At 36.2% G+C, this 27,594-nt stretch overlaps 1 protein-coding gene across 2 annotated transcripts in view; it reads right to left on the bottom strand.

Annotated features, from left to right (window-relative positions):
* PPP2R5C (protein phosphatase 2 regulatory subunit B'gamma) overlaps positions 1-27,594 on the bottom strand; it is a 75,650-nt gene that overhangs the window by 10,269 nt on the left and 37,787 nt on the right. For both annotated transcript variants that reach the window (XM_085225646.1, XM_010711919.4), the window contains 9 exons: positions 18,855-19,054; positions 10,874-10,984; positions 10,168-10,260; positions 9,938-10,068; positions 7,334-7,393; positions 5,700-5,808; positions 3,046-3,099; positions 2,170-2,340; positions 1,525-1,652 (listed from right to left, as the gene is read on the bottom strand). In XM_085225646.1, coding sequence (XP_085081772.1) covers positions 1,525-1,652; positions 2,170-2,340; positions 3,046-3,099; positions 5,700-5,808; positions 7,334-7,393; positions 9,938-10,068; positions 10,168-10,260; positions 10,874-10,984; positions 18,855-19,054 — 1,057 coding nt within the window. The remainder of the gene's footprint in view (positions 1-1,524; positions 1,653-2,169; positions 2,341-3,045; positions 3,100-5,699; positions 5,809-7,333; positions 7,394-9,937; positions 10,069-10,167; positions 10,261-10,873; positions 10,985-18,854; positions 19,055-27,594) is intronic.

Genomic DNA, 27,594 nt, shown 5'->3' with positions numbered 1-27,594 from the left:
TAAGTAAAACTTCTGGTTGAAACTCAGAGTACTTTAAACTTTGAAATCTATTTTTTCTGGTGAACAGAAGCCAATAGCCTACATAACTGGAAAATTACATCATTTCAGAACAAATGGAAACAACACTAGTTAACAGAAGTTTCAGTTTACCCTCCAAAGGGCTAGCACAAGTTACCATTTTACTTACTCCATAGCACTACTTGTCACATATACTTTTCACGAACTTCACTTAATACTGTGTATACCAAGAGGACTAGGTTTGAAATGACTAGCTGACCTTCACCAAGCTCAAGTTGTTAAAGAAAATGCAAGATAGTGTTACAGTTTTTGAAATAAGTAACTTACTGGCAACTGACAGTGTGATTATAAGGAGCCCAGAGAAGACATTATTCATTTTGGCAACTGCCACACAGCAACAGCACTTAGTTCAGCACAATTATGATGCCAGGACTCTTTGGAAAAGCGTTAGAAAAGTGATGCAGAAAACAACAGTGACAAATATCTGCCTTATGAAGCACTTATTTTTACACAGTATTTTACAAATTCTAGTGTGTAATCTGCTGATCATCAAAACCAAACAGCAAGCAATCAGTTAAGTGATTACTTTGTAACACAAGTGAGTTGCAAGTGAGAGTGCAGTTGTACTGGGTAGCACCACTTCTGCTCAAAACGAAATGAATGCACGGTCTTGGAAAGCCAGAAAAATAGCTGACAACAATCCATGTTTGCTATATGCAGTTGCATCACTGAACCAAAATCTCATTTGTAAGTACATTATTTGTTACTGCTTACATCCAGTGATAATTATCAATCACTAACATCACTTTATCTTCCTTTCTTTTTCTGTGTTTAGAGGTAATTCAGTATGCATGCTTGGCTAACCAGACCTCAGTTCATGGCCAGCACTAGACTGTGGATGCTTTCATCATTCCAGCAGTTGCACCATAGCAGAAACAAAGAGGCCCTTTACAATGGAACAGCTGCAGAAAGAAGCTGACCAGAACTGTTTTCATGTGTAAGTACTATGTTATTGTGGGGGAAAAAAGTGAAAACAGTCAATGGAGAAAGAAAACAGAAAACACAAAGGGGAAAAAAAAAAAACCAAGAAAAGAAAAGGAAATAAAATTACCTAATCTAAAACATATTCCACTAGAATTCAGAAAAAATGCAAATGAGCAAAGAGGTTAGAGATAAAAAAAAAAATCAGTTAGTCTTCAGAAATATCCAGATTAGAGATTAACAGATTTTCCTCACATTAATAAAAATGCCATGGATTACATGTACTAAAACACTTTTTTGTTTAATGGAAGAAAGACTTGCTTAGAATTATATAGGCTTATATTGCTTATAATATTCAAAATTAACATTTTGACAACAGTAATCTTCTCTTTACTCTGCAACCCCAATCACATATAATAAAGAGCTCAACACATTTAAAACTTTCCAAAGACAGGATTTGAGCTATTTTCAAGGCTAAACTAGACAAAAAAAGCACAAAATTTTATTTGTACAAATGTTTCTTACTTGTTCCAATGTGTCTTTGAATTCCGGTATAGGGATGGAAACATGATGGGTAAAATCTTTGCTGCATTATCACTAATTAAACTCATAATGTACTCATTATTCCAGTAGTATAATGCGCGCTCTGCAACCTAAGATGACATAGAAAAAAGGAACACTTCTTCAAACAATCTCTTCAAAAGCAAATATTTGGCAAAAACAAATGACAGGTAAGAAAAGCTGTAAATGAGATTCGAATTTTTGTAGCATGAACTAGAAGCTACTCATGGAACTAATGGAGAGAGGAAAACTGCTTTTTCCTCAACAAGGACATGATTCAAACCATTCAAGCAGTCCAAGAAATGCTCTCCTCGAAGAAAGTGTATCTGTTTCAAGAAGTGGAATGAAAGCACTACATACTGCTAAGTTTCAGGTACTTTTGAAAACACCACAATTTTAAGCTGTTAAGAATAATATCTTTAAGTGTATCATCAAAAATAAACTCTAGTACTGCACACTTGAAAAGAGACAGTAAGACTAACATTTGGATCTCCCAGTTTTGCCATAAATGTTAAGACTTTCTGTAACAACTAAAGCTAAGTATGGTGAATAATAGCAAATTCACTTTGTAATAATCCTCACTGCATTGTGCATTTTTAAAGTACAGACCTGAAAGTGTGGACTGGACACACATTTGGCTAGCTGTCTGAAAAGAGGCTCCATAACTTTTACAAATTCAGATGGTTCAATAACATCTAAAATTTCTTCTAGTTCATTTAAAAACATGACTTCTTTTGGACTGTGAGTCTTTGGCCAGTATTTCAGCAATGCCATTACAACCTGTAGAAGCAAAATGAACAAAATTTTTGTAATTACTTTGTCTTGTACCAACTTACATCTCATTAACATGTCTGATAGTTGAACAGAAAAAACACCCTCAAATATTTGTCCCATATAACAGCAGTGATCAGATATGGTTCAGTGCAGAAGCACTCATTCACTGATCACCACGTTGCAATTAAATGTGTTGGACTAGTGATGCAAAACACTATATACAATTTCGGATAATTAAAAGTATTCATCTAGGTACACAGCCAGACAAAAGTCTGTTTTTGTTTATGTTCCAAAGTTAGTAACTGATTCTAAAGGAGAACAGGATCTGACTCAAAAGTCTTGCATCAGTATGTAGCTATGTGTGCCAGAAATCTGCGTGCCAGCACATTATCAGCCTCACAACAGAGCACAGTTCAGGCAAGTAAATATCTGACTAAACTGCTTTTGGATCAGCCATCTCAGGGAGAGTCAGCCAGAACAAAATAAGCAGAATTTTGCTCCTAAAAGATATACCTTGAAAACTGTATTAAATCATTTGCAACATTGCAGAGAAAGATATCCATTTGATATGTGAAATGGTTATATATTTGATTCTTCCTAATAAAAATAATTACATATCAATACTTCGTTCTCCAAGTGTCCTTAAACAGTTCACTGATAAAAAGGACGTTAGTATCCCCAAAATATATAATAAAAGCAAAATAAACTTACTGGTTCTGTAAGCGTGCTGTCCTTCTCTAAAAACTGAACTACACAGTATGCCAGCTAAAATCAAAGAAAATATTTTGTTAACACTTCTTGTGAAATAGAACACACTGAAATCGGCAGCTTAACCATAGAATATTACTGAATTCAGATAAAACAACAGTCCTCCTGTAATTTTACAAAGATTTGGAAGACAATTTAAACAGAAGAGTAAATATGCTCTAATCATTTTTCCCAAACTTCTCAACTCTATTCTCATCTTCTCTCCTAGTTATAATATGAAGGAACTTTCAATACAATCTCTCAAGAAAGACAGAACTCACAGAAAAGGAAGAATGGCTGACCGAAAGTTACCCCATTATGATTTATTCTTCTCCTATTACTCAGTGGATCACTAAATACAATTGATACACTGTTATCAGAAAATAAGAAAATAAAAATATAAGGTTAATCAACCTGATTTTTTCTAGCATGTATTAGGAGATTTGTGTGATTCCAGTGTACAAAGATACCAATAACGAGGAAGAAAAAGCACTTTTAAATTCGGAGATATTTCCCACTGTTATCCTCTAAGATACACACAAGCATAACAATAACCTCACGTTATGGAAGGTTTGCACTAAGTTATCACCTGAAACACTACTTACATGCTGCTTTCACTTTCTCGGAAGATCCAATTTACAGTATTAGGAAGAACTTATACTATTAATACTCTAGGAAATATTCAACATGAAAGCAGACTTTTTCACAAAGCAGCGCAATACTTAATACATCTATTACATCTTTGCTCAAATGCTCTGCTTTTTTATACATAGTTTTTGCTTTGTTATTTTTAATTAAAGAAACAATCTAAAGTAAAAAAGTCCCAGAAGCTCACCTTTATACAAAAATAATTGCTCACTTTAAAATAAATTTCAGAATTTCACTGAAGCAAATGCCCACTCAGAAGCCAGCATTGAAAAGGTTGAATCAGCTCCTGCTGGAAAAGGAATAACCTGCACAATTGTACCATTTGCATTACAAGGGAAGTTAAACTCTCCTCTCTTACCTATGGGGAAATGGTTAGAATATTTTCTAAATAAGATGCATGGTAAGAAGGAATTTACACCTATTCTTGGTGATGAAAATGATCTGCAAATTATCGCTTTATTTCAGCTCTTTGTTATGAAGAAAAAAAAACTTGTAGATACCTTGGAAATAATAAATATGAAGAAAGCACTGTGTATGAAGCACATCTTCACAAAGTCCACCAGGAGAACAGCAAAGTTTGTTTCTCAGTGGGCTCTATCTAGGCTCAGGTGAAAACCTAAAAAATCATTTCTAGCTGACATAGCTACAAAAGAAGATCTGAAGTGTCTTCACTGAAAACGTCCATGCCTAGAAGCTGCTCACTTCACAAGACCTGAAATGCCTTCTCTCTCTCTCTACACGGACCACACACATATTAAAAAAAAAAAGAACTCGGAGCCCCATCCAGCCTGACTCTGAATGTCACACCTGGGAGAAGGCACACACCACATCTCTGGGCAAGCCATTTCAGTGCTTTATTACCCTTATTATTGAAAAAAACCCTGGGTTTATATCCAATCTCAATCTCCCATTTTAGTTTGAAACCACTTCCCCATGTCTTATCACAACAGATCCTGCTAAAAAGTCTGTCCTCTTCTTTCCCACAGCCCCCCTTCAGGTCTCCCTAGAGCATTATACAGGCTGAAAAGCCTTGTATTTCATATTTCAACTCAGTTCCTCTTTTCAAACAAAATTGAAAGTCATAATTCTGTTTTCTAAAGTATTTTCTACTTCCTAACAACATCCCATACTGATTTAAAAATATTTTCAACTTCATCACCAAAGTTAGTAAAAAAAAATACACTGAACAGTTTTGAGACTTAGGATTTTCTATATAAGAAAAAATAAACTATGAGCACCAATTTCAAGCAGATACAAAGATCTGACTAGATTTAAAAATATTTATCAACTTCACTTCTGAGAATGATTACTTTGCATCTGTGCCTAGATAGTCAACTATTGTATCATTTTCACTCTAAGTGCCAGCAATCCCATCAAAACAGAAATTTTAAATGAGAGACTCGCTGTACATCTTAAGTTCAATCGAGCCACTGTTTTCTAATGTTTGTTCATGCATGGAAGTTCAGTTGATTAGGTCATTTCCTTTCTTGTTTTTAATGACTGCTAACAAGAATTTGCCTAGGACATTTGAGGAATGTAAAATGATTACTATGTCTGGTAATCTTCACTATTCTAAAGTAAATTTAAATTAAATATAGAAATTAGGTTCCCTCATGTACAACTGGACTTCACTGTCCAGCATTTCTTAATAACTGCTACTGTTTCAATGTGATTTTTGTGGTTTTACTCAGGTTCTTCACATATTAGTTCCATTCCAAGTGCCTTCTCATTTCATTCAGTAGGACATGTCATAAAGACGGGCATGCCTACACCTACCTTTTGCTGATAGGAATGCAAGTCATGCAAAGGTTTAGAATGATTAGCTTGTCAAGTAAGGGAAACAGATAAAAGATCAGATCATCTCAGTCAGGTAGAGTAGAAGAGAAGGTGGTCATCATAGGAGACCTCTGCACTTCTTGTAAACTAAAAAAAAAAAAACAAAAAACAAAAAACCACCAAACAAATCTTACCTGTGGATGGTAAACACTGAGTGATTTCACTTTGTGCAGTGGTAACAAAACCTTCAGTAAGAATATTTTGTGCTCTTCTTTTAATGGTAAGGCAAATCCATTAATTATGCTGTCAGGGAAAAAAATAGCAATTATTCACAATATTCCAATATTCACTACTGCACAGCACATACAAAAATCCTTGATATCATAGCTTTTTTTTTTTTTTTTTTTTTATTAAGATCTCTTGTAAAACACAATGCAGCAGAAAAAAAATACAGATTCAACACGTGCCAGAGTTTTTTTTATCAAGCTCTTTAAAGAATACAACTTTACAGAACAGACAAATCAGCACCTGCCCATCCCTCGCCCAAGTATTTCAGAGGTCCTAAGTTCCTCTTTTCACAGAATCACAGGGTTGGAAGACACCTCAATCATGATCATGAATCTCCAACCCTTCTGCCACAGGCAGGGCCACCAACCTCCACATTTAATACTAGACCAGGCTGCCCAGGGCTCCATCCAACCTGGCCCTGAACACCTCCAGGGATGGGGCATCAACAGGGCATTTACATGACATCTGACTATGTCAGCATTTCAGATTCCAACTTTTGTTATGAACTATTCAGTATGAACAAAGCTTTGAATAAATACTGCAATCAGCATCTTCCTTGCATTAAAGAGCGACCAGACACTGGACACTGAAGAGATCAATCCAGGACAACAGATAAGTGAAAACATACATGGATTGTTAAAACACTTTTAGACAACTCCCCTTGGCAGTCATTGCAGAGATTTGATGCTAATGTTACAGGATTCTAACAGACACATATTGTTGAGAAATTAAGAGTTATTAGAGCTGCCTTTTCTGCCTTTTCATAAGGAGCTCTTTGTCAACCTCTTGTATGAAACTCTTGTATGAAACCAGAATAATAATCAATACAGAACAGCTACAGCACAGAAGTCTAATTTGGCTACTAAAAACTTGATTAAAAAATCTAAGAAAAAATTTTTACAATTTTACAGGCAAATTTCTAATTGCTAAAGTTAAGTCCCATGAAACTTATAACTTATTACATAAAAACCCTGTAAAATACAACTAATAATGCCTTTAAGGTGTATTTACATATATATACTTTAAAACACTTGCATCTCTGGATGAGAAGTCAACTGATAACAACTCCAGCTTTGACTAGGCTAGCAGCTTCACGTTGTGCAACTTAGATTCAAGGGCTGTCAGACACATCACTGAAGTTTACTTTAAGGAAATTAACAGAAGGTTTCTGAGGATTTATAACCCACCCTTTCCGTGCTTACCTGCTATACATTTAGTGAAGTTAGAGGAATTTTTAAACAAATTACAACTAATTACATGTTAATTACAGCTTACTGCAGCTTATCTTTATTACAAGGATATTAATGTAGAAAATGAAACTTAAATGATAAAAAAAAATTATCACATCCCAAAAATGCTGCAGTGCAGTTGAAGTTTTTGCCCTGTTTCTGTACTCTTATACAAAATTCAAAGTTAAATTTCTCCACATGCTAGGAAGCTATTTTCATCTTGTCTCATAACCATTGGCAATCCCCAACTGAATATTTAAAGTCTCCTTTGACTATCAAGACATTTTAATTCAACAAAACCTACATCTTACCTTCCCAGTATTTCCAGTAATTCTGCTATGCCATTGTGATGTTCTGTTTCATAAATAAACCTAAAAAAAATGAAAAGTCTTACTCAGTTTCTGCTGAACAGAGAAATACATTTACCACTGAGATGACCATCTAACAATGCAGAGTTTTGACCTCTCAGGTTTAAGTCACACAGCAAAAAACAAACTTTGTGGAGTCCATAAAAACAGTTAAGCAGTCTTAGAAACTTTTCTAAATGTAGTGGCACATTGTGTTCTTGAAGGTCCTGTTCTCCAGAAGATATGCACACTCCATAAGCACATTAAGCTGCCTTCAACCTTCACGCTTGCTCTTTTCACTCCCATTTAACAACAGTGCATGCATTTCAGCTTTTTTTTTTTTTTTTTAACAATCATACTTTGTCATTTCAATAATGCAAAACACAGCAAACAACACTTTAAATATTAAAATAACAGAACATCTGGCACAATCAAATGCCATGACTCAACCTTCTACAGCACATGCAAGCACAAAGTGTTCGAACAGTTACTACTTATGGAGCTAAAAAGCTATTTGGTATTAGACTCCTGTACACACAAAAGGCTCAGTAATAAACAGAAGTAATCACATTTTCGTGCATTTTCTTCTGAAAGAACACTGTAATTTACCAGGCAATCATCTCTCTTATGGTCTTCTCAATTGCTTAAGCATAAATTTGTCAAGAAAGTTCCATGTACAACTTCAGGTATTTTGAAAATAATGATTTTTTTTTCACTTACTAGAAAATATTATTAATTTCACTTAGTAGAAAATTATTTTCTATTTGAAAACTTCTACATACTACAGCTGCTTTTAACCCAGAATGTTAGACATGACGTTCTTTTCTCCTTAAAGATCCACTTGGTATAATTTAGGACAACAATTTCAAGCAAAATTAAATGCAATGATACGAAAATCTTAAAAACCACCAACATAAGCAGGAACATACTAACTTAATTTATATACATATTTTACTTTAGAAAAAAAGATCAACATGCCACGGGGACAGAATTTATGTAATTCTGGACAGTGATTGCAGGACAAAGATAAGATATTTCTGCTTCTTACTAAGATCATGTAGGAAGATTTAGAGGAAAAAAGTATATGAAAAGGAAACATTTTGAAAAATTCTACACATTCTTTAAGAATTTGTCATGCACAATGCACTAATTCAATACAGAAGCTTAAATAACCTTCCTCCCTGGTACTCATATTCATAAGTTTACCTCTGAAAGCAAAAAATTTCTACTTATTTCTGCAATACTTAAGAGCTATGAGTGAGGCATTTTGTTCATTCTTCTCCTTAAACTTTCCAACCTAACATTTGGTAGAGAAAGGTCACTTCTACGGTGCTTCTGTCATATAAATTTCAGATTGAACAAAAACCATGGAGAACTATTACCAAGATTGTGAAACTATTACAAAGTCAACATAACTGGAATGTTTCTAAGTGTTTTAAAAGCCACCCACCAGAATAGCGTTTGAAGTCTTTACTTCCATTACTGCTGAAAGTAAAGAACATGAAGCAGCAAGTAAAAACACAGTTGAGAAACAGATTATATAGTAGGCTGTGATACTGTTGTACTGCTTGGTTCAGATATTTTACAAAGCCATGCATTTCTGAAAAAATTAACACAACCTATGCAATAGAAATAAGTTTACCAGTTTATTTGAAAGACACACACGTATTTTTTCCCTGGGAGATACTGGCTCTAGCCAGTCAAGAGCTGTTGTCTGCAGGAGAGTGAAGGCTTACTAGTTATTTTAAAGTAGCCCCTTTGCATTTCTTCTAAAGGCTCACTTGCTACCACAAACTGAGAAGTGAAACTCCCTTTACAGCTGGTACTTCTGGTTGCCATTCATAAAACAGTAGCCAGTATGCAGAAGCTTTTTGCTATTTTCTTAAAGAAGTTCATTTTGGTTAGAAAATCATGATGAAAAAAAGGGAAACGTGTTGGAAGATGTGTAAAAACTGATACATAGTATTATAATGATGCGTAGAAAAGAGAAGTGTACAAAATCTAGAAGATCAAAAAAGGCACCATAATCTTGCTTTCACACCTGATGACAGGCAATTAAAACAGACTTCTAATCCCCTTTGGAAAGGCTGCAAATTAAATTTTCTTCGTGTCACATCTTTTGATTGGGTGACTGGGTATAAAAACTACAGCGTATTCTACAACAACTAAAGTTTCCACCAACCCCAAACAGAACATCTTAGGTCTGAGGAAAGAAGAGCCAATAAATACGCTCCTCCAATCAAATTCTCTGTCACTCCATTAGAGTTGCAATTTCTGCATTTCAAAGAAATCAATTGCTATTACAGTATGAATACTACTACTCAACAAGAAAAAGGTCTCAGATAAAGACATCAAACCACCCAATCAAATAACATAATTCAAAAATTGGCTGCCAAATATATGCTGCGTGCAAGGCTACTCTAATTAAAATCTCTCAGGTTAGCATCAAGTACTGTTAGTAGTATTAGGTACGAAGTAACTAAGATTTGAAGACTGCTAATAGTACCTTGAAGCATATTTAGCTGTTTATCTGACCAAATATCCCATAAGACAAAGATACTGACATACCTATAAAATATATTATTAATTTGTTTTCGGATGTAAGCTCTCAGGCCTAAGAATTTCCCATATATTCTGTGAAGAGTTGTTTTAAGAAAATCTCTTTCACGGGGATCTTCACTGTCAAAGAGCTCTAAAAGCTGCAAAGAGGGAAAAGAGAAGATATACTTTATTGAATGTAATGCACTGCAAGAGAATATGGATATAGAGCTTGAAGTCAAAAGTTATTTTTACCTTACCTGTAATACAAACTTCTGATCAATATATTTCTTAGCTATATTAGGTTGGAAATCTGGAGATTCTAAAAACCTTAAGAAAAATTCATAAACAAGCTGAAAAAAAGTCCAACGAAAAAATACCATTAGTCTTATAAGCAAAAAAAGCATTTTATGACCAGAATATTACCAAAATTATTAATTAGTTGCCCAAAATTGCACTGTTTATATTTGTACAACACACATTTATTTACATAACGCACAAAGAAAGCTTTGCTTCTGGCCTCCCCATGAAGTATGTTTTTATTCAGTATAAGTTATGTTCTTTAAATTGCATTGAAATTCTACTGAGCTCCACTGCTAGACTCTCCTCATACGACAATCTAATATTCAACATGCCCAGAAGTACGTTTTAAAAACTGTTCTATGTTTGTCACAGCACCTCTCAAAGCCAGAACTGAGTCAGTCAGATCAAAAAAATCCAGTGACAAACTGAAGCTCATCTAAAATCCCAGCAATTACATCCGTACCACAAGAAACAGCAAACCTTCAGCCTCCAAAACACTGACATTCATCGAAATCATCAGTAATTCAAGACATATTTTAAATACTGTAGAGAGATTAAGTGATCTAGGGAGACAGACAGAACCTGTATGACTTTGAATCAATAAAGAATGAATTTAATGTCAAAGTTCTGTTAGATGATGACATCCTGTGCTTCATAAAGTACCTGCAGATGAGGCCATGCAGCTTCTAAAGTTGGTTCATCTTCCTCTGGATCAAACTCTGCTCCAGTTGGATTGGAAGATGGTGGTAATGTTCGAAACATATTAACTGCAAACTGAAATCACATATTCCTTTAAGAACTTTGAAGTAAGTGAATGATTTCAAAGATGATTTTGACTGAGAAGTCTTAGCACAACCAACTTACTTAATATCTGCAGAAAAATGCAAACTATGTAACTCAGTAATTTAGAGAAAAATGAAGTACATTTATTTTTCTTTTAAGATTTTAAACTTGGAGAACACTTTTTCCATGTTACTCTTTAAAGTACAAACTTATTGGCAGGATGTCTTACTTTGTCTCTTCACACACGCACAAACATGCACATTTTAAACACTCAAGCAAACATTTATAAAACATTTATAAAACATTAAAGAATTTGTAACCTTCGAAAGTAAAAGTCAGAGCCAGAGACACAAAACAAAAATTACCTGATACTGTTGTGTAAATTATTACCAGTTTCATTTCACACCATAGGCATATGGATGTGAAAACACTTCAAAACCAAATTCCAACCTTCCTCTCTTAGTGGCACTTCTCTTAACCCACACCCATCTAACCATGCAGTTCAGCATCCTCAAGGAAGTACAGCAGACTACAAAGATCTCTCAGTGTGTTTGTAAACACAGATATAAATCATTTCTGTGCCTCCAAGTGCTTGCCTAGATGCACACATGCACAAACCACAGCAGGGACCACAACACCCTTAAAAATGAACTGGGTTTCAAAGTCCCTAGTACAAAGAAAAAACCCTTAGAAGTCTTAGAAGGGAAAAAAAGCCAAAGGGCAAATTTTAGAGAACCTCTTACATCTCAAGGTCAGAAATGTTCTAGAGGGAAGGTGGGTGCTGACTGTGCTTGTGTCAATTGTGCATTAATAATCTAGTTACTTCCAGTTTAATAATTTTGCAACAAATTTTGGCAGGGAGTATTTCTTTAAGGTGTCCTCTTCTAGGTATTTTACCTCACCACTGAGTGCATGTTGAATTTTTTTTGTTATGTAGTAAAATGCACATAATCAGATACAATCACAAGTACATTAATATATGAAATACACAATCATAAATGAAAGTAAAGCACATTTGTTGGCAAAAAAGGATCACATGATTTTTAGCACACATTCTCAAGAGTGATCTTTCTTACAATAGTTTAGTACAGATTTAACAAGTCTGCACTACACTCAGTTCTCCTAAAATGACAGCCAGTTTCTTTGTGCACAGGAAAGGACTAACTAGCTTGTGACTCAATGGTTATTCTTACACCTCTGAGGAGTTACTGATCTTAACTTTTACTGAGCAAGTTGGAGGGAACAGGTTTCTGTGCATGCCAGTAAGAAAACCAGAAAGAGCCTTCATCTGTAAATATAAAGACAGCTATGACTGTCAGTACTGAAAGAGACTAATTCCTCAATTCCACTTATAATCCAGATTATTAGGTAGGGCAGATGTTGTAAGAAACAACTAAATTGATGAGCAAATAGAAAAACGCAATCTATTTAGCAGTCTATTAGTAAGTGCATCCAAGAGAGTCTTTCTTATTCTGTTTTGTTGCTTGCTTATTTGGTATCAAAGCAGCAGCAGTCTCAACTAATTTTTGAATGTATAGATGAATTCAAATTATGGTCCTAAACCACCTCTACTGCCTCAGGCTGATTCTTTTAGACAGATGCCTCAGTATTCTAAGCATCTTAAGCTTTTTAAGGCTGCATAGATCTCTGCATTAAAACGCACAAATTAAATCATTTTGTTCATTATAAAAATATTAAGATATTTTAAAATAAATTTGGGTAGACACCTGTTCACAATGAGAATGTTAGCTATGCTGAATGGAGGACTATGACATACACAAAATGATTTACCAAATCAGCTGCAGCTGGCTGCATGGAACATCAGCACAAGGCATACATACACTCCATTCTAAGTGCGTACCACAAATAGTGGAAGAGATTACTTATAAACTATTACTGATATCTGATGGTTGCAACAGATTGGAGGAGGCGTTTTGCAAGTATTAACAGGAAATCTGAGAATACATATCTTAAGTCTGACCACAGAAGACACAACAGGACAACAGATCTCTCAAGAAAAAAATTATTTGCAAAAGGCTACATCATCAAGAACAGCAGAAGCATTAACAGTCTTTTCAAGAACACCAATACTTGGTTCAGCAAACATGCCAGTAGAGTATTTCCACAACCAGAGACAAGAAAGATTGCTCCACTGGATATCGCACTGAACTGAAAGTCCTGAGGATGCAAAATAATTTACTTCATCAGCTGAGTTGTTCCTACACTTTCAATAAGTGTCTAATGCAATTCAGTTTAAGAAAAAAAACTAAATCCTGCAAGTTTGAGTTTATTTACAATCTAACAAGTCTACCCACGTATTACACTAAAATTCTGTTCTTCATAGCATACTATCAGTCTGCAATTATCAAATTTTCAGATGATACTGGAGCCAAACGCACATCTTTTTCCTCTTCTCAGTGCGTTATAAGGTGGTTTTCTTTAATTGTTCTTTTGTTTTTAAGTAATATCAAAGTTTATTAAACCATAATTTCAAGATGCTCTGACAGATCAAGCTAGATCTATTTCAAAATGTTGTTTTGCAGAGGAATCCACTCCACCCATCCGTGGTGGGACTCTGGGAAAAGCAGCATGCAGGCATGCTTCCCTGTTTCCCTGTTCACATTGTGACTGCTTATCATTTATCAGCTCCATTCACAGTTTAAAATAATGCTGTAACATTACCTACTAACTGGCAGGCTTAGGAGCATACGTAAGTGCTGTCCTGCCTTCTCACATCTGACAGATGGCAGAGCAGACAGTGGGAGGCAGTATCAAACTGCATCAGCTAAATCTGCAAGAATTACATCATATTCCCATGAGGGAAATGTCATCCTCATGCTCTTTTTCCTCAGAGTATTCCTTCACATCAGAGATGCAGGTCTGATTTTGACTATGAATAACATACTAATTACTCTTTCACAGAATGAAAAGGAAAACTGAGATAGGTTGTATAAAGATATTCTAAAAGTATAGACATCAATCAACTAGCAACCTCCAACCTTCCTTTGAAAAAGGTGAAAACTTGCAATAGTCAACTGTCTTTCAAGAAAAACCAGGGATGATGAGACTTGGAACTCCCACTTCCTGAGACTGTTAACAGAAGAAACGTCAGCCTTTTCTAGATGAGAGAGTCTCAGGCTCTTGCTATAAAGAAAGAAAAGCTGGGCTGTGTAAGGTATTGACTTGTACTTTCTCCCCTTCCCCTACCTCAAACCCTCTTTTTTTTTTTTTTGAGAATATCAAGTGGAATGAGTTAAAAACTCAAAAGTGCAATAAATTTGTTCCATAAGAAATGGAACTCTTTTGTATTTTAAAACTTTGACCAAAAGAACATGAAACTCAGTGCTCAAATCAAGGTATGGCATCTCTCAGTGAAGGCACAGACCTGAAACTCTCCTGTCTATGCCACTGAAATTTAGGAAAATTTACAATGAATTAGTATCATTGTGTCCTTTATCTTTTGGTCAAATGGCTTCCCCAAACATCTGTCTTTTTACCTAACGTGAGATGCAAGCTGCAAAGCCCAATTTCCTCTAAGGTCAAATTCCCACAGATGTACTTAAGCAAACATATCATAAAGGATTAATTTACATCCCCTTGATAACACAACAGAACCTCACAGTCTTCTCAAAATTTATCAGATTTGAGTCCTTATGAAATGTGGGTCAGTGTGCCAAAATTCCCTGAGTTTTTAGTGCTGACATCCTTGACTCTGAAGGATGAAACTTCAGGGGATAGGAGAATAAAAAAAAACTGAAAAGGCAAATATGCTGCATTTTTACAGCTTCACAGATATGTTCTGCTGCCATGGTTATGTTCCCTGTTTTTCTGGCGGCCCATTTTGTGCAATGCTAGAGAAAAGTTTCAAGTGAGTAGGCATTACACAGAGAACATGACACACATTCTCTCTTCCCTTCTGCTCAGCAGTCCAAGCGAAGCTTGACATGAACAGCTCTGAATGACAAACTCTGTAATCTGACAGCCTGCATTCTCTGTATTTAAACAAATAAAGCCATCCTAATAGCTAAGCTGAACCACAAATACTACATTTTTGCTCCTGGTAAAATCTCTCATTCCATACTAAGTATCAAATTAAACAAAAAACCCCTACCTACATAACCAGAAATAACACTCAAAAATTACTCATGCGTGTAACTGAGTATGTCACTTCATTTTCATGTGAAAAGTAGCAGCGAAAACTGCTTTAACTACTGGAACGATCTGGTTATCAAATACAAACCTTATTTCCTATATATTATTAATTTTAAACTTAATATTGACCTACATGTTTCACAAAAAAAAAAATTACTATATCATCCACATCATCATCATCAGAGAAAGTATTCTGGAAGCTACCGAGACAAGTCTCATTTATCCGAGCTTTGAATTTTCTTATTTCTCACAACACTACAGATTCAGCATTTCCTTGGCCTCCTCTGAGCTCTCTTCAATAACCCCTGACATATCAACTGGCAAACATTTATATCAATGCTCACTTTTATAGACACAGTACAGATGCTGCCCACCCTTTCCTGAGATGGAAAGCAGCAATCAGATGGTCAGTATTCTACAAAGCTAACAATTCTCATGAGACTTCTACCAAACCCATTTAGGGAAATGTCCATGCTTCTGACAGATCAGTCTACAACAGAACTAGCTCATGAAGCCCTGTTTTCTTCAAAAGCCAAGCTAAATTACATCACACATCCCTTTAGTGAACAAGAGAACCTGTAACACATGCTTTTCATCAAAATTACCAAATTTACTATTTATATTTACTGAACATACTTAGGCATTTGTCCACATTCTAAGATGCAAGTTCCTGCTCTGAGGACAGGAAGTCCAACTTCACTATAACATATATGAGAAATGGAACTCATAAAGGGTTTAATAGAAACATTTCATTTCCCACCATATATTTGCTTACAAACAAAAGGAGAATCTGAAAAACCAGTCAGCCAGTTCCTTGAGGAAGAAGGGAAAGAAATTCTTGCATCCACTCTGGAGAATAACATTAAATCCATTTTAGAAACTCTCTCCTATCTTTTAAAAAGGAAATTTGTGATTAAGGTTAAATAACTGAATTCATCCACCATCCACAATAAATATATTGTTTAAAGAGAAGACCTAACCACACATTTGCCAAGGATACTTGAAGCAAGAATAGAGACCGGAGCCAGAGGGGGAATTGAACACGACATGATCACTAGAATTTTAAAGAGTGCTCTTATCAGAGCAAATAGAAAATAAAATGAAGATGAAAACAAAAAAGGAAAACTTTTTTATTTAAAAAATTTATTGCTACTATTAAATAGACAACTTGTAGAAATCATTGCCTAATTTTACTGCCTTAACTTGGCCTAAGCAGTATGTTAACCGAAGCAAGCAAAAAAAATCTCATGTACACACTTATAAAAAATGCACATAAGTAAAAACTCATATACAGACGAGTAACTGGCAATCATAAAGGTGAAGAGAATGGCACAGCCATCCACACATAAGAAAAAAAAAAAAGACTTCACCTTTTAGAGTAACTTCTACACTCATCACTGGCAATACCAGGATGCTGAACATGATGGATTATTATGCCAAATTTGGTGTAATGAGTCCTAACACAGAGAGATGTAGACAGGTCCCTTAAAACATACAGAAGTCATTAAATTTCTTTTACCTTAAAATCCATATAATCAATTCATGAAGCCATTGCTAGAACTTAGCAACTTTTAAAGGCTGCTTTTATGGAACAGTTTTCTCTCAATTATCTGTCCTGAAACCACCACATTCCTCCTGCAGTAGTACTGTAATTCTCTTTCTTTCTGGCATGCACATTCATATTGAGGAGTACATTTTGCTATCTGAATTTAACCTCTAAGTACTAATCCAGGTCTGATAACTGACAGTATGTGTTACAATGCTGTCTAAGTTCTATGGAAGGAAATCCACACCCTTTAGAATCTAATGTGTGAAAAGCATTTTAAGTTCACTGAAAGATTCTGTGAGCTCATAGCAGAAAACTAGTGATTAAGGTATCAAATCCTACACCAAAATGTATTAGATTGACAAAAATACAGACTATTACCACTGTTTGCATGTAAAAGCAAAGGAAGCATACTCTCCTTAGGAAAATGTATTATTGTCAGTTTTTGGATGGAAGAAGAATCATAATGCGGAAGTTATGAATTTACAGACAGCTAAGAATCCTCACACAGTGACCCCAAAGTCTGACACAGATATTCAAGCTTTTCATCATGAATTCAGTTTTATCTAAGCAAAATCTTTGCAAGCTTATTGTCACCCTTTTCAGTGGTGTCAAACAATCAATTAGCAAAAATAAAAGTAGGTTATCCAGACACAATCCCACATCTGGTCATTAACCATTCTCAGTGCTTCCTGTATTTTTGACACAGAGTTATTAGGTCTCACACAGACAAGTTCTTCTCACGAAAGTGGCATCTTACTGTAATCGCTTATGGTGGACTCAGTAACAAGTAATTTTTTAAATAACACCTTTAATAGTAAAATTTCTTAGAATGTACTCTGAAGAACCATTGAAGTCTCTGATTTGAAGCAGGACCTCAAAATCTTACTGAGTTTATGTTATATTTACATTAAACATACATTGTTTTCTCATCACCCTGAGACTCATCCCAAGCTATTACAGATCATGGGGAAACACATTCATGTCACACATAGTCAAGAACAGTTTGCAAACTCTGCAGTTAGCAATTTGAAAAGATATTGTTCTGTTCCCAGCCCAATTGCTACTGCAGGCAACTGACATCCAGTCACCACACTGAGGGCAGAAAGATTCTCTTGTAGTTTCATGGTCGATTCCTCTGGAGTGTACTTAAATATGATAGGAAAGTAAAGCAAGTCTAATAGGCTTGAGACTGAATAGTAAAGGGGAGAAACAACACAGGTCTAAGCAGTTCATATAGCTTGTTCCAGTAGAATTGTCATCTGTGTAAAATATAAGGTCCAACTCTCATTCTCAGCTCTGAATGCAGAAAAAAAAAATCAATTTCAACCAACAGTACTGAATGTAATTATATCAAGTGTCAAGCTTCCACAAGTGAACTTAATTCTCACCTTACAAAAATATTCTCAGTTTTTAGTTTTGCAATCTATGTTCTTTTAAAAACTAGACATATTTAACTTCCCCAGTTTTTATAAATATCTATTCCAGAAGAAATCTATGGGGAAAAAAGGAGATGTTTCTGGAGGTGCACAGAGCTGGGAAAGGACAGAACCAGGACAACTAACCTAAACCAGTCAAAGGGATACTCCTCACTATACAGTATTATGTGGAACTATACTGTAGTTGGGGAAAGTTGGCCAGGAGGCTGTAGCTGCTTGGGCACTGGTCAGCCAGTGGTGAGCAACTGTATTGTACACCACTTGGCTTATATATAATATACACACACATACACTACACACACACATATCTGTATGTACATACCTATCATTACTATTATCTTCATTATCATCACCATTAATATTATTTTGTTCTTCCTTTTTTGTCTTAGTAAATAGTTTTTATCTCAACCCATGAGTTCCACTTTCTTTTTCCCTCCCCAATCCTCCCACTAGGAGCAGGGAATGAACATATGGCTGTATGGTGCTGAGCTGCTGCTAGGTTAAACCACAACAGTACCCATCTTCTACCGTACAAAGAAGACGAGCCAACAATGGCAAAGAGATTTTTAAAAACACAATTATGTTACCATTTTGCTGATGTACAGATGGCAGTTGATCTTCTTTGAAGATTTCAGTAAGGTTTTTTTTTTTTAAATAGATAGATGTAGCTGAAGAAACAAATACGAGTTAAAAAGAAAATATCAGACAGGTTCCCGTCACTTACCATATGTACTACTTCAGGGTAAATAGGTTCTGTAATCACATTGCGATTGTGTGTGATATATTCTACCATTTCACTTAAAGCTGCTCGTTTTACTTCCTTCCACTTTAGGTCACTTAGTGGATCAGAAACAAAGTCAAAAAGTACACAACATTGTCGTAACTTCTGGATAAAAAGCTTTTCTTGATCAGCAGGAGGAACATCTGAAAAGTGAAAATAATTGGTTATAAGTTACATTGCAGCAGACTTCACTCTACTCATTTTTATTTCCCTGAGACACAGGCATTCCAGTGTTTAAAAGCAAACTTCTTGAATCTTCAAACAAATTTCAGAAATATAGTGGTCGATAAAAATACAGCACAGTATAGAATGATTAAAATTGCAAAGTCATGCATGTTTGACTAGAAATAGGCACTGCGTAGGAAAAAAAAAAAAAGCACATACTTAGAAAAAAATGCCTCAGGGAATTTCCCAGAGAGCTCTATTTGTGTACAAAACATTAGGTTGCATCTGCAGAAAAACTCTGAGTATTAAGAAATGTATTGGTGGAATTTCAGTTATTGACAGATGAAACCAATGAGTTGCATTTTCAACTTCAGGCTCATCACCTAACAAATTCCATTTCTCCATCAAGCATTCCTACAACACAATACTGCACCAAACACATAATAAGCATAAACCAACTATTTAAACTTCAAAACAGAAAAAAAAAACATTTAAAGAAATTGAAGTAACTGAAGATGCTAAGTGAATCGATTTTGCCAATTTGTAACACTAATTTGAATGTTCTCCATGTGCAAGAGACTTGCATTATCAACCTTTTGAAGCATTTACAGGAGTTCATTTAAGTAACTGTAGCCAGCTCTGCAACATGGTGCACTGTCTCTAAATCTGCAGATGACACCAAAATGGAAGGAAGAGTCCATCTGTCTGAGCACAGGAAGGCCCTACGCAGAGAGAAACTGGGATAGGCTGGATAGGTGGGATGAGGCAAATGGAACGAAGTTTAACAGGACCAAACGCCGAGTCCTGCACTTTGGCCACAACCCCAGGCCTCAGGCAGAGTGGCCAGAAAACTGAAAAGGACCTGGGGGCATTGGTTGATGCTTGACTGAACATGAGCCAAGAAGGACAACAGCATCCTAGCTTGAATTAGAAACAGTGCAGCCAGAAAGAGCAGGGAAGTGATTGTCCCTCTGTACTTGGCACTGGTGAGGCTGCACTTTGGAGTGCTGTGTCCACTCTTGGGCTCCTCACTACAAGAAAAATATTGAGGCTCTAGAGCAGATCCAGAGGAGGACAATAAAGCTGTGAGGAGTCTGGAGCATAGGCCTTATGAGGAACAGCTGACGGAACTGGGATCATTTGGTCTTGAGGAGAGGAGGCTCTGGGGAGACCTTACTGCCTTCTAAAACTACCCAAAAAGAGGTTATGGTGAGGTAGGGATTGGCCTCTTCTCCTGTGTAACTAGCAATAGGACTAGAGAGAACAGTCTGAAGTTGTACCAGGAGAGGTTCAGATTGAACGTTAGGAAAAACTGCTTCTCCAAAAGAGTGGTCAGGGACTTGAAGGGGCTGCCCAGGGAGGTGGTGGAGTCACCATCATGGAGGATGTTCAAGAAACATTTAGATGTTGTATTGAGACATGGTTTAGTGGGCAGTATTGGTGGTAAGTGGACAGTAGGATAAGATGTTCTAATTAGATGAGGTCTTTTCTAACCTTAATGATTATATGATTGAACACCGATCTTCTAAGATAACAGTCACCAAACGTAAGCCAGGAGTTGATATACTCAAAAAACATTTGAGGAAATAACATTGTCAGTTCTTACCAAGTTGAATATAAGATACGAAAAAAATAACAAGCCAGTAAGTTTCAAATCAAAGTGAGTAACCAGTTGGTTTGACACTGTTTAACTTATCATCATTCAGGTGCAGCTGCTAATGAAATGCATTAACTAATAGGAACAGTAACATTTCTACTCCTGTCTTCCTTTCAAGACTCCAATCTTGAAAGCATTTACTTCTTTCTGTCCAAATTCCCCCCCTCTTCTCCCCCCTCCTTCTTCTTTTCTGGAGTATCTTTGACCTGTGAAGCTGGTCCATGTATTTATATTTCTGAACACTTCTGCAGTTGTTTTATTTTACTGCTCCTCACATTTAAACTGCCTCTTCTCAGGTGTGTACAAATCTACTTTATTAAATTCCTCTTTAATACCTATTCAACATACTTCATAGATACTGAATGCAACTGAGACTGGCCTCAAGATATCCAGAAACAAACCAACCAACCCACCCAGACAAGGAGAATATTTGCATCTTCTGGTAACTCATTTCCCTGTCTGTAACACTCTTACACTAATTTACTTTTAACCTTTTGAGACAAAGATTGCCTTGACTTAACAGTGCTTTGTGCAGTAGTATTTTTACTTTTTGACCAGGACACCTCGATTCTCTCAAGTTTTTACCTTCCAATTTTTACTTGATGCTACAAAATTCTGCATGTGGCTGTTTGCCTAAGTAATCCCACAAGTAATTAAAATGATCAACGCATGACATTATGGTTCAGTACATACAGCAAACGCTTTGGGCAATCTGGACATTAACCTTCAATAATTAAGGAACACTTAAGTAACTGGTGAGATTACACCAGTACCATATTCTGATAGCAGCAAAAATCCAGATTCAATTAAAGTGGTCTAATAACCACGGCAACAAGTTTAAGACAGAAATCCTGCTTAAATTAGCAGCATAACACATTTTTTGTTTTTGCACGACAACTTGTTTTTAATTATTGTTGGATATGAATTGCTGAGTCATAAATAGCATGACAAAAGGCAAAATAAAACTAGATTACCTATTTCTGCTTATTCTAGCTGATGGCCTTTATTTTCCCTAAGCACAGAATGCAAAGACTTTCTTAAACGTAAGTGAAACGAGCCCTCATCAAACAATGGATTTCAAGTGGCACTACTGAACATAAACACACACCTACCACATGCACATGCAAACTAATGAACTGAATGTCTGACTGTCTGATCAATGCCTGCAGTCCAGTTGATCAGGCACTGCAATGAATAGCTCTGCTTTAAGCACTCGACAAACTTATCCTTAAGACAGCAAGCTAGAGTGGCCTCTTCCTTCTCAAAAGAAGTTGCTTTCAAAAGAACTTTTGCTATAATAAGCCTTTATGATGTACTGGACTAAAATGGCTTTTTTCTTTTAGCTACATACGCGAAATTGCTCTGAAGAGCTCCAAAGAAACTCCAACAAACCAAATGAGAAAATCTGTAGGGAAGCAGCACTAAAGAACATACAGAACAACAAAAAAAGTCAGGGTACATAAGCCATTACCGGTTACAGACCTCAGTGTCAGACAGCGAAGAGTTCAAGAATTAGAATGAAGGTGATAAGAGGTCAACAACTTTCTAACGAATAAAATAGAAGCTCTGTAAAGTGCAGCAAGTGACTTTAAGGTACGTTAAGCCACTCAAACTGCATCTTAATACATATGTTTTAGCCTATTTAGATTAAAAACTACACTAATGATTTCCTCCTGGGAAGAATATTTAATGGAGTAGCCTGTATGACTTGAATTTGCAAACAAGACACAGAGTGGTTAGAGACGTTACCTTTCCCAAATTAACTGTAAAATGGAAAGTGATTTGGCCTGAAGCATAGCAACATGATTTCACTTAGGGATACTATGCTGTACTACACAAAATCCAGAGCCTAACCAGAGACCACAATCTTAGAAGAAACAGACACACAATTACAATCACCTCAAAGGAGAGGAAGCATTAAAGATATAATTATCACTCATTTCTGAGACAAAAGACTGACAACTAAGCAGGTCAAGAAATACTTCCAGAAGGAAAGCCACCTATCTCACCACTCACTTTGAATTGGCTAAAATATTTTAAGTATTTCAGTTATAAACAGTTGTTTACCCTCACATGTGCTCTACCATAGCTTTCAAATGTCTTGACCTCAAATCTCTCATGGTGCTCGTCTGGAGTATTTGCTATCAAGTTGAGACCATCCCTACTTTTAAGGTTTGAAATGATAATTTCAGTGTAACAATGATTACTGAAGGTGACCAAGAAACCATCATGATTAGACCATAATTTGTGTAGAAAACGCACGTGTACTAGCAGAAGAATTGTAAAGAAGTCTTTAATCTGAAGCCATGTGCCAGGGACACGTGCTTTCAGTTCACTGCCTGGTGACTTGTTCATCAGCTTCCACTTCAATTAGTTGATAACCTCCAAATTTTAGCTGTTCAGGTTAACAGACATATCTGAAGGGAGTGTTATTAGGTAATTTTAATTTTAATTTATTTTTAGAACCAAGCAGCTCTTTGAGCACTCCTCAAAGACTGGGAAGGCTGTGGCTATTCAAAAGCTATTCCTTATGATTATTCCAAAATTGACATTTTGTGCTATTCACTGAGCCACTCCACGCTTGCAGTTTGTATCACTTACATTCAGTATCTACAAATTTTGTTTCCAGTTATAACACTGATATCATCTGCCCTTACCAGTAACCACAGTTTATTAATACTGTTTCTGGTCTGCTAATATAAGGAGAACATAGTTTTTCAGAATCATAAAGCAATTCAAATCACAAGAATGACCTTTATTTTCAGCAATTCCTGACACCAGATTTACACAAACAAATACTGTAATGGCAGATTTTACGCCAAAATCAGCATTATTTATCTGTTACTCTTCTTGTGAAATAACTTCTAACACATCACAAAAGGTATCCCCAGAAGTCAGTATTATGATCACAAGATAAGCCTCAGATTCCTAAGGATCAGCCTTCTTCCCTTGTTCAGGTATTTCAGGTCGTCCCTCATTTCAGTCCCCAGGTAATTGCTGCATCGACTTACCCAGCCTACAGACAGGCAGGCTCTGCCTCTTTATATTTAATGGTATTGATTCTGAATTATCTACTCTGTTTAAAATGCTCAACACCACCTCAGACTGTGGCCTTGCCAGACAAACTCACTGATGAGTACAAAATATATCTTCCTTTCACTGTACAATTGGTATCAGCTTTTACATATCAGACTGAATACACCAGTATCACACACTCAGAGGCAAGGTGCTCAGCTGTCAGGACAGCTACCAAGAGTCTTGGCAGAGCACAGAGGATCAACTGAAAGCCAAAATTTAAATACAGTTCTGTGAATGAAAACAAACTCCTTGGAAGCTCCAGGTATTTCTTCAGCAACGATTATTGCAAAACCACAATAAATGAATTAATGTCAAATGTTCCCACTGGTAAGTGTCCTCCCCCTATCCCTGACTGCTTCTCAGCAGGTCTGTGACACCATTCTGCAACCAGGGGCTATAAGTTACAACTTCATCAGAAAAGATGACTCCTTAAGAGGTAGCACAGCTCCCCCCAAGAACTAAAACATCACTGTGTGCTAACAAGTATCGATTTTCTCAATTTCATTAAACAACAAACTCTGCCCGTCTTAAAAGAGAATTAGAAAAATGAAAGCTAATATTGAAGTCAGGTTTCTAAGAGCCCAGACATGCATGCAATTGCATGACATTTATGAACTGTAAGACTGCAGAGAATGGACTGTTCTCTGCAAAGCTTATTTTTATTCAGGCAAAAAAAAAAAATCACATTTTTAGTTTTGTATTTTGTGCCATTACTGTGTGCCCATGATTGCTCCTTTTCAAAGAAGCTCATTTTTCTATGTCAGTGTTTAACAGTTCCTGAATGGAGGCTGTAAGACAGGGTAAGCCACACAGAACAGCTGTTTGCTATTACAAACTGTAACCAAAACAGTCACACAACTGCTACCACAAAACAATCTGTGGTCAGTAGAACTCACATCATCATTTGAAAGCAGAAAACAAGAAACACTGATAATTTACAGAAAAATACATACAGGAGATAAATGTCCTTTTCCTTGTATGAGCACTTTCTAACTTGTTTGTGAAGGCTCAGCAGAGGTATCAGCCGTAGAAAAACAAAGACTGCTAAAAAGCACCTGCTGAAAGTAATTGCTTCCTTAGGACAAATGTGTAGAGCAGAAGTTCTCGCCAACTCCCGCTTGCAGGTAGGTGGGAAATCTTATCAAACGTGCCTTCAAATCTACAGAAGGGCTACAGCTTTTAAATGATATGGAGAAATGACATTTAACTGTAAATTAGGATGCTCTCCAGCACATACCACAAAGCATACTGTTAACACGACGCAGCCCTTCCAGCAATCAAAAGTATTAGCATCATTTAAATTGGATGTCATTAGAAAAGCAAGCAGCATTAGCAGAGTTAGTAGAGCTTTGCAATTTGCACTGCTGTGCTTCAATGTGAGGAGTTTGCTGTCTTGCCACAACTACTTTTTCTACAGACATTTCAGCTAATATTACCATGACAGCACTTTGTTCAAAGAATAAGCAGCGTTCAACGTGCAGAGTAAAGGAAATGGAAGCTGCTAGACATGCAGGCAGAGGGATTGCAGAACATGAGAAAATGAACACAGCTTTAATAGAATTATCATTTTTTCCAGAACTAGTGATCAAATCTTAAAAAAGAATCACAGAAAAATGGCAAGACGACAAAAGCCTGTCTAACATTTGATCAAGTTCAATTTAAAGTATCTACCTGATTTTGAAATGATTAAATTACTGTTCAAGTCTCAATCAAGGAATACTTCTTCAGATTACACAACTTTCTCTGCATTTCTATTACTTGTCATACTCATTACAGTTCTCTTTGATTTTCTTCAGCAGATTTTACTGAAAACATGACAGAACTAATTAACACTAAGAGATGTAATTCCCCTAGATAACAGTGTTTTATCTTAATAGGTGATAATAGAAATAAGGGGTTTGGGAGGAAATTTTCCAGTTCATGCATGGAAAGTTTAATTAATACTATTACTTCTAGCAGCCCTTCAAAATACACTTAAGGAATGCAAGAAATTACTATAATTACATATAATATGCAATATGTTTCATACATTAACTAGCAGCCCTGCGAGTGGGAGTTCTGCTGCAGATTACTTGAAACAAGCAAGATATTATGATGCATACAGTGGATTGCAAAAACACACAAAATATCAACAGCAAAATGCTTTGTGTGGAACTCTACTGATCCTATAGAAATATTGTTATTGTTTGTTTGTTTGTTTTGTTTTGAGGGAGGACAAAAGAGACATTTTATATAATAAAAATGACCCCAGTGATCAAAGAAAAATACTAAGAGGCACAGAAAACAAACTTCTATCTTACTGCTGAACATAGGAGGTACATTAAGTGTCATAAAAGAATTGCAGTTGAGTCTTATTACAACGCCTTCCGTCAAGTTTGAGGTCCTACTGCAATTACCATACATTACACTTGTGTACATTCCTACTGAGAAGTTCAAGTTTTTTTCCTTTCTTTTTCAAGAACACATTTCCTGTCAGAAACGGGATGCTGAAGGTTGGATGAACATTCAGCTTGACCCAGAACAAAGCCCATCATTCTCCAGCAACTCCTGCTCAATAATTAAAATTACAGGCACTCACAGCTTCTGCAAGGAAAACAATAAACCGCTTTGATAGTCTGAATAGCTAATATCGTAGTTTTGTTCTAGGCCAATGAGAAGGTGAGCTGACACCAACAGATGGATGCATTCCATGTGAACTAATGCTCATGCAGCAGTCTGAAACTTCACAAGCATGACCTGCTGTGGGTCAGCTGCCTTTATGCAGCATCATGGTTCTCAGGAGTATTCCAGGAGAGAAATGAGAAGCAGCTGTAAGCAGCAGCTATTTCCACTCCTCTCTGCCTTCAAGGAACTGAGCTGCTGCCATCAATACCTTCTGGCTGTTCTCCAGGTAACAGAAATGTGTAACTGGTTTCCATCTTTGGAACTGCACTGCTCCTAACTACTGCTGTTCCACATTCCATAATGCAATTGAACAAAATTGGCACCGAAAATATAAGTATTTTTCTATATATGAAGTTTAAAAACAATGCTTGAAATAACGTACATGTGGCACATTTTCTAGCTACAATTCAAAAGCAAGTTGTGTTTATTTTCAAGTAGTTCAAACTTCTGGACGTTCAACTGTATTTTTATTTTAGTTTTGTTAAAGTTCTGGCTGGTAGAGAAAATCCAGCTTTATTTTTTCAGTAAAGCAGTAGCACTGGCTTTGCTTCTATGCTGATCTGCTATCTGGATCAAACACTGTCCATTTAAAACAAAAAGTGATTCCATCTCTGACAATTTGTGTCTGAAACTAGTCTTAATCTCATAGAACAGACATTGAATGGAGGAGGTGGGAGGAGAAAGATGCCTGAAGTCGTTGAGTATTTTAAGTTTTGTGTTTCTAAATAAAGAAATCTCTTTACTCAAATGAAAGACTTCTCACTGGATTGTGCGATTATCTTTTTTCAAAAGAATACAGTCTTCCATTTAGTGGGAAAAAAAATACACTAAGGACTGCTAGAATTAAACAAGCTATCAGACAGCAAATCCTTCCTGACCCCCTCCCCCAAAACAAACCAACCAAAAAAATAAAACAACACAAGAAACCATCATGGATTAATAAGCTTAAGAGAGCCAGAAAGTCCTGAGAAGCACAAGCATTGTCAGCAAAGCTCAGAACAGGTGCTTCACAGCACTAATCCACTGTGAAAGCTGCAGTCTTTGGGGAGTCCAGAGCTGAAGGCAGTTGCTGGTGGCAGCAGTAACAATGAGACTGAACTGTGGTTTGGATGATGGAGA

This window comes from Meleagris gallopavo, chromosome 5 (assembly GCF_905368555.1).
Source record: "Meleagris gallopavo chromosome 5, MGAL_WU_HG_1.1, whole genome shotgun sequence".
NCBI lineage: Eukaryota > Metazoa > Chordata > Aves > Galliformes > Phasianidae > Meleagris > Meleagris gallopavo.
The sequence above is the reverse complement of the archived record's forward strand: the minus strand, read 5'-3'. Positions and strand labels throughout refer to the sequence as shown.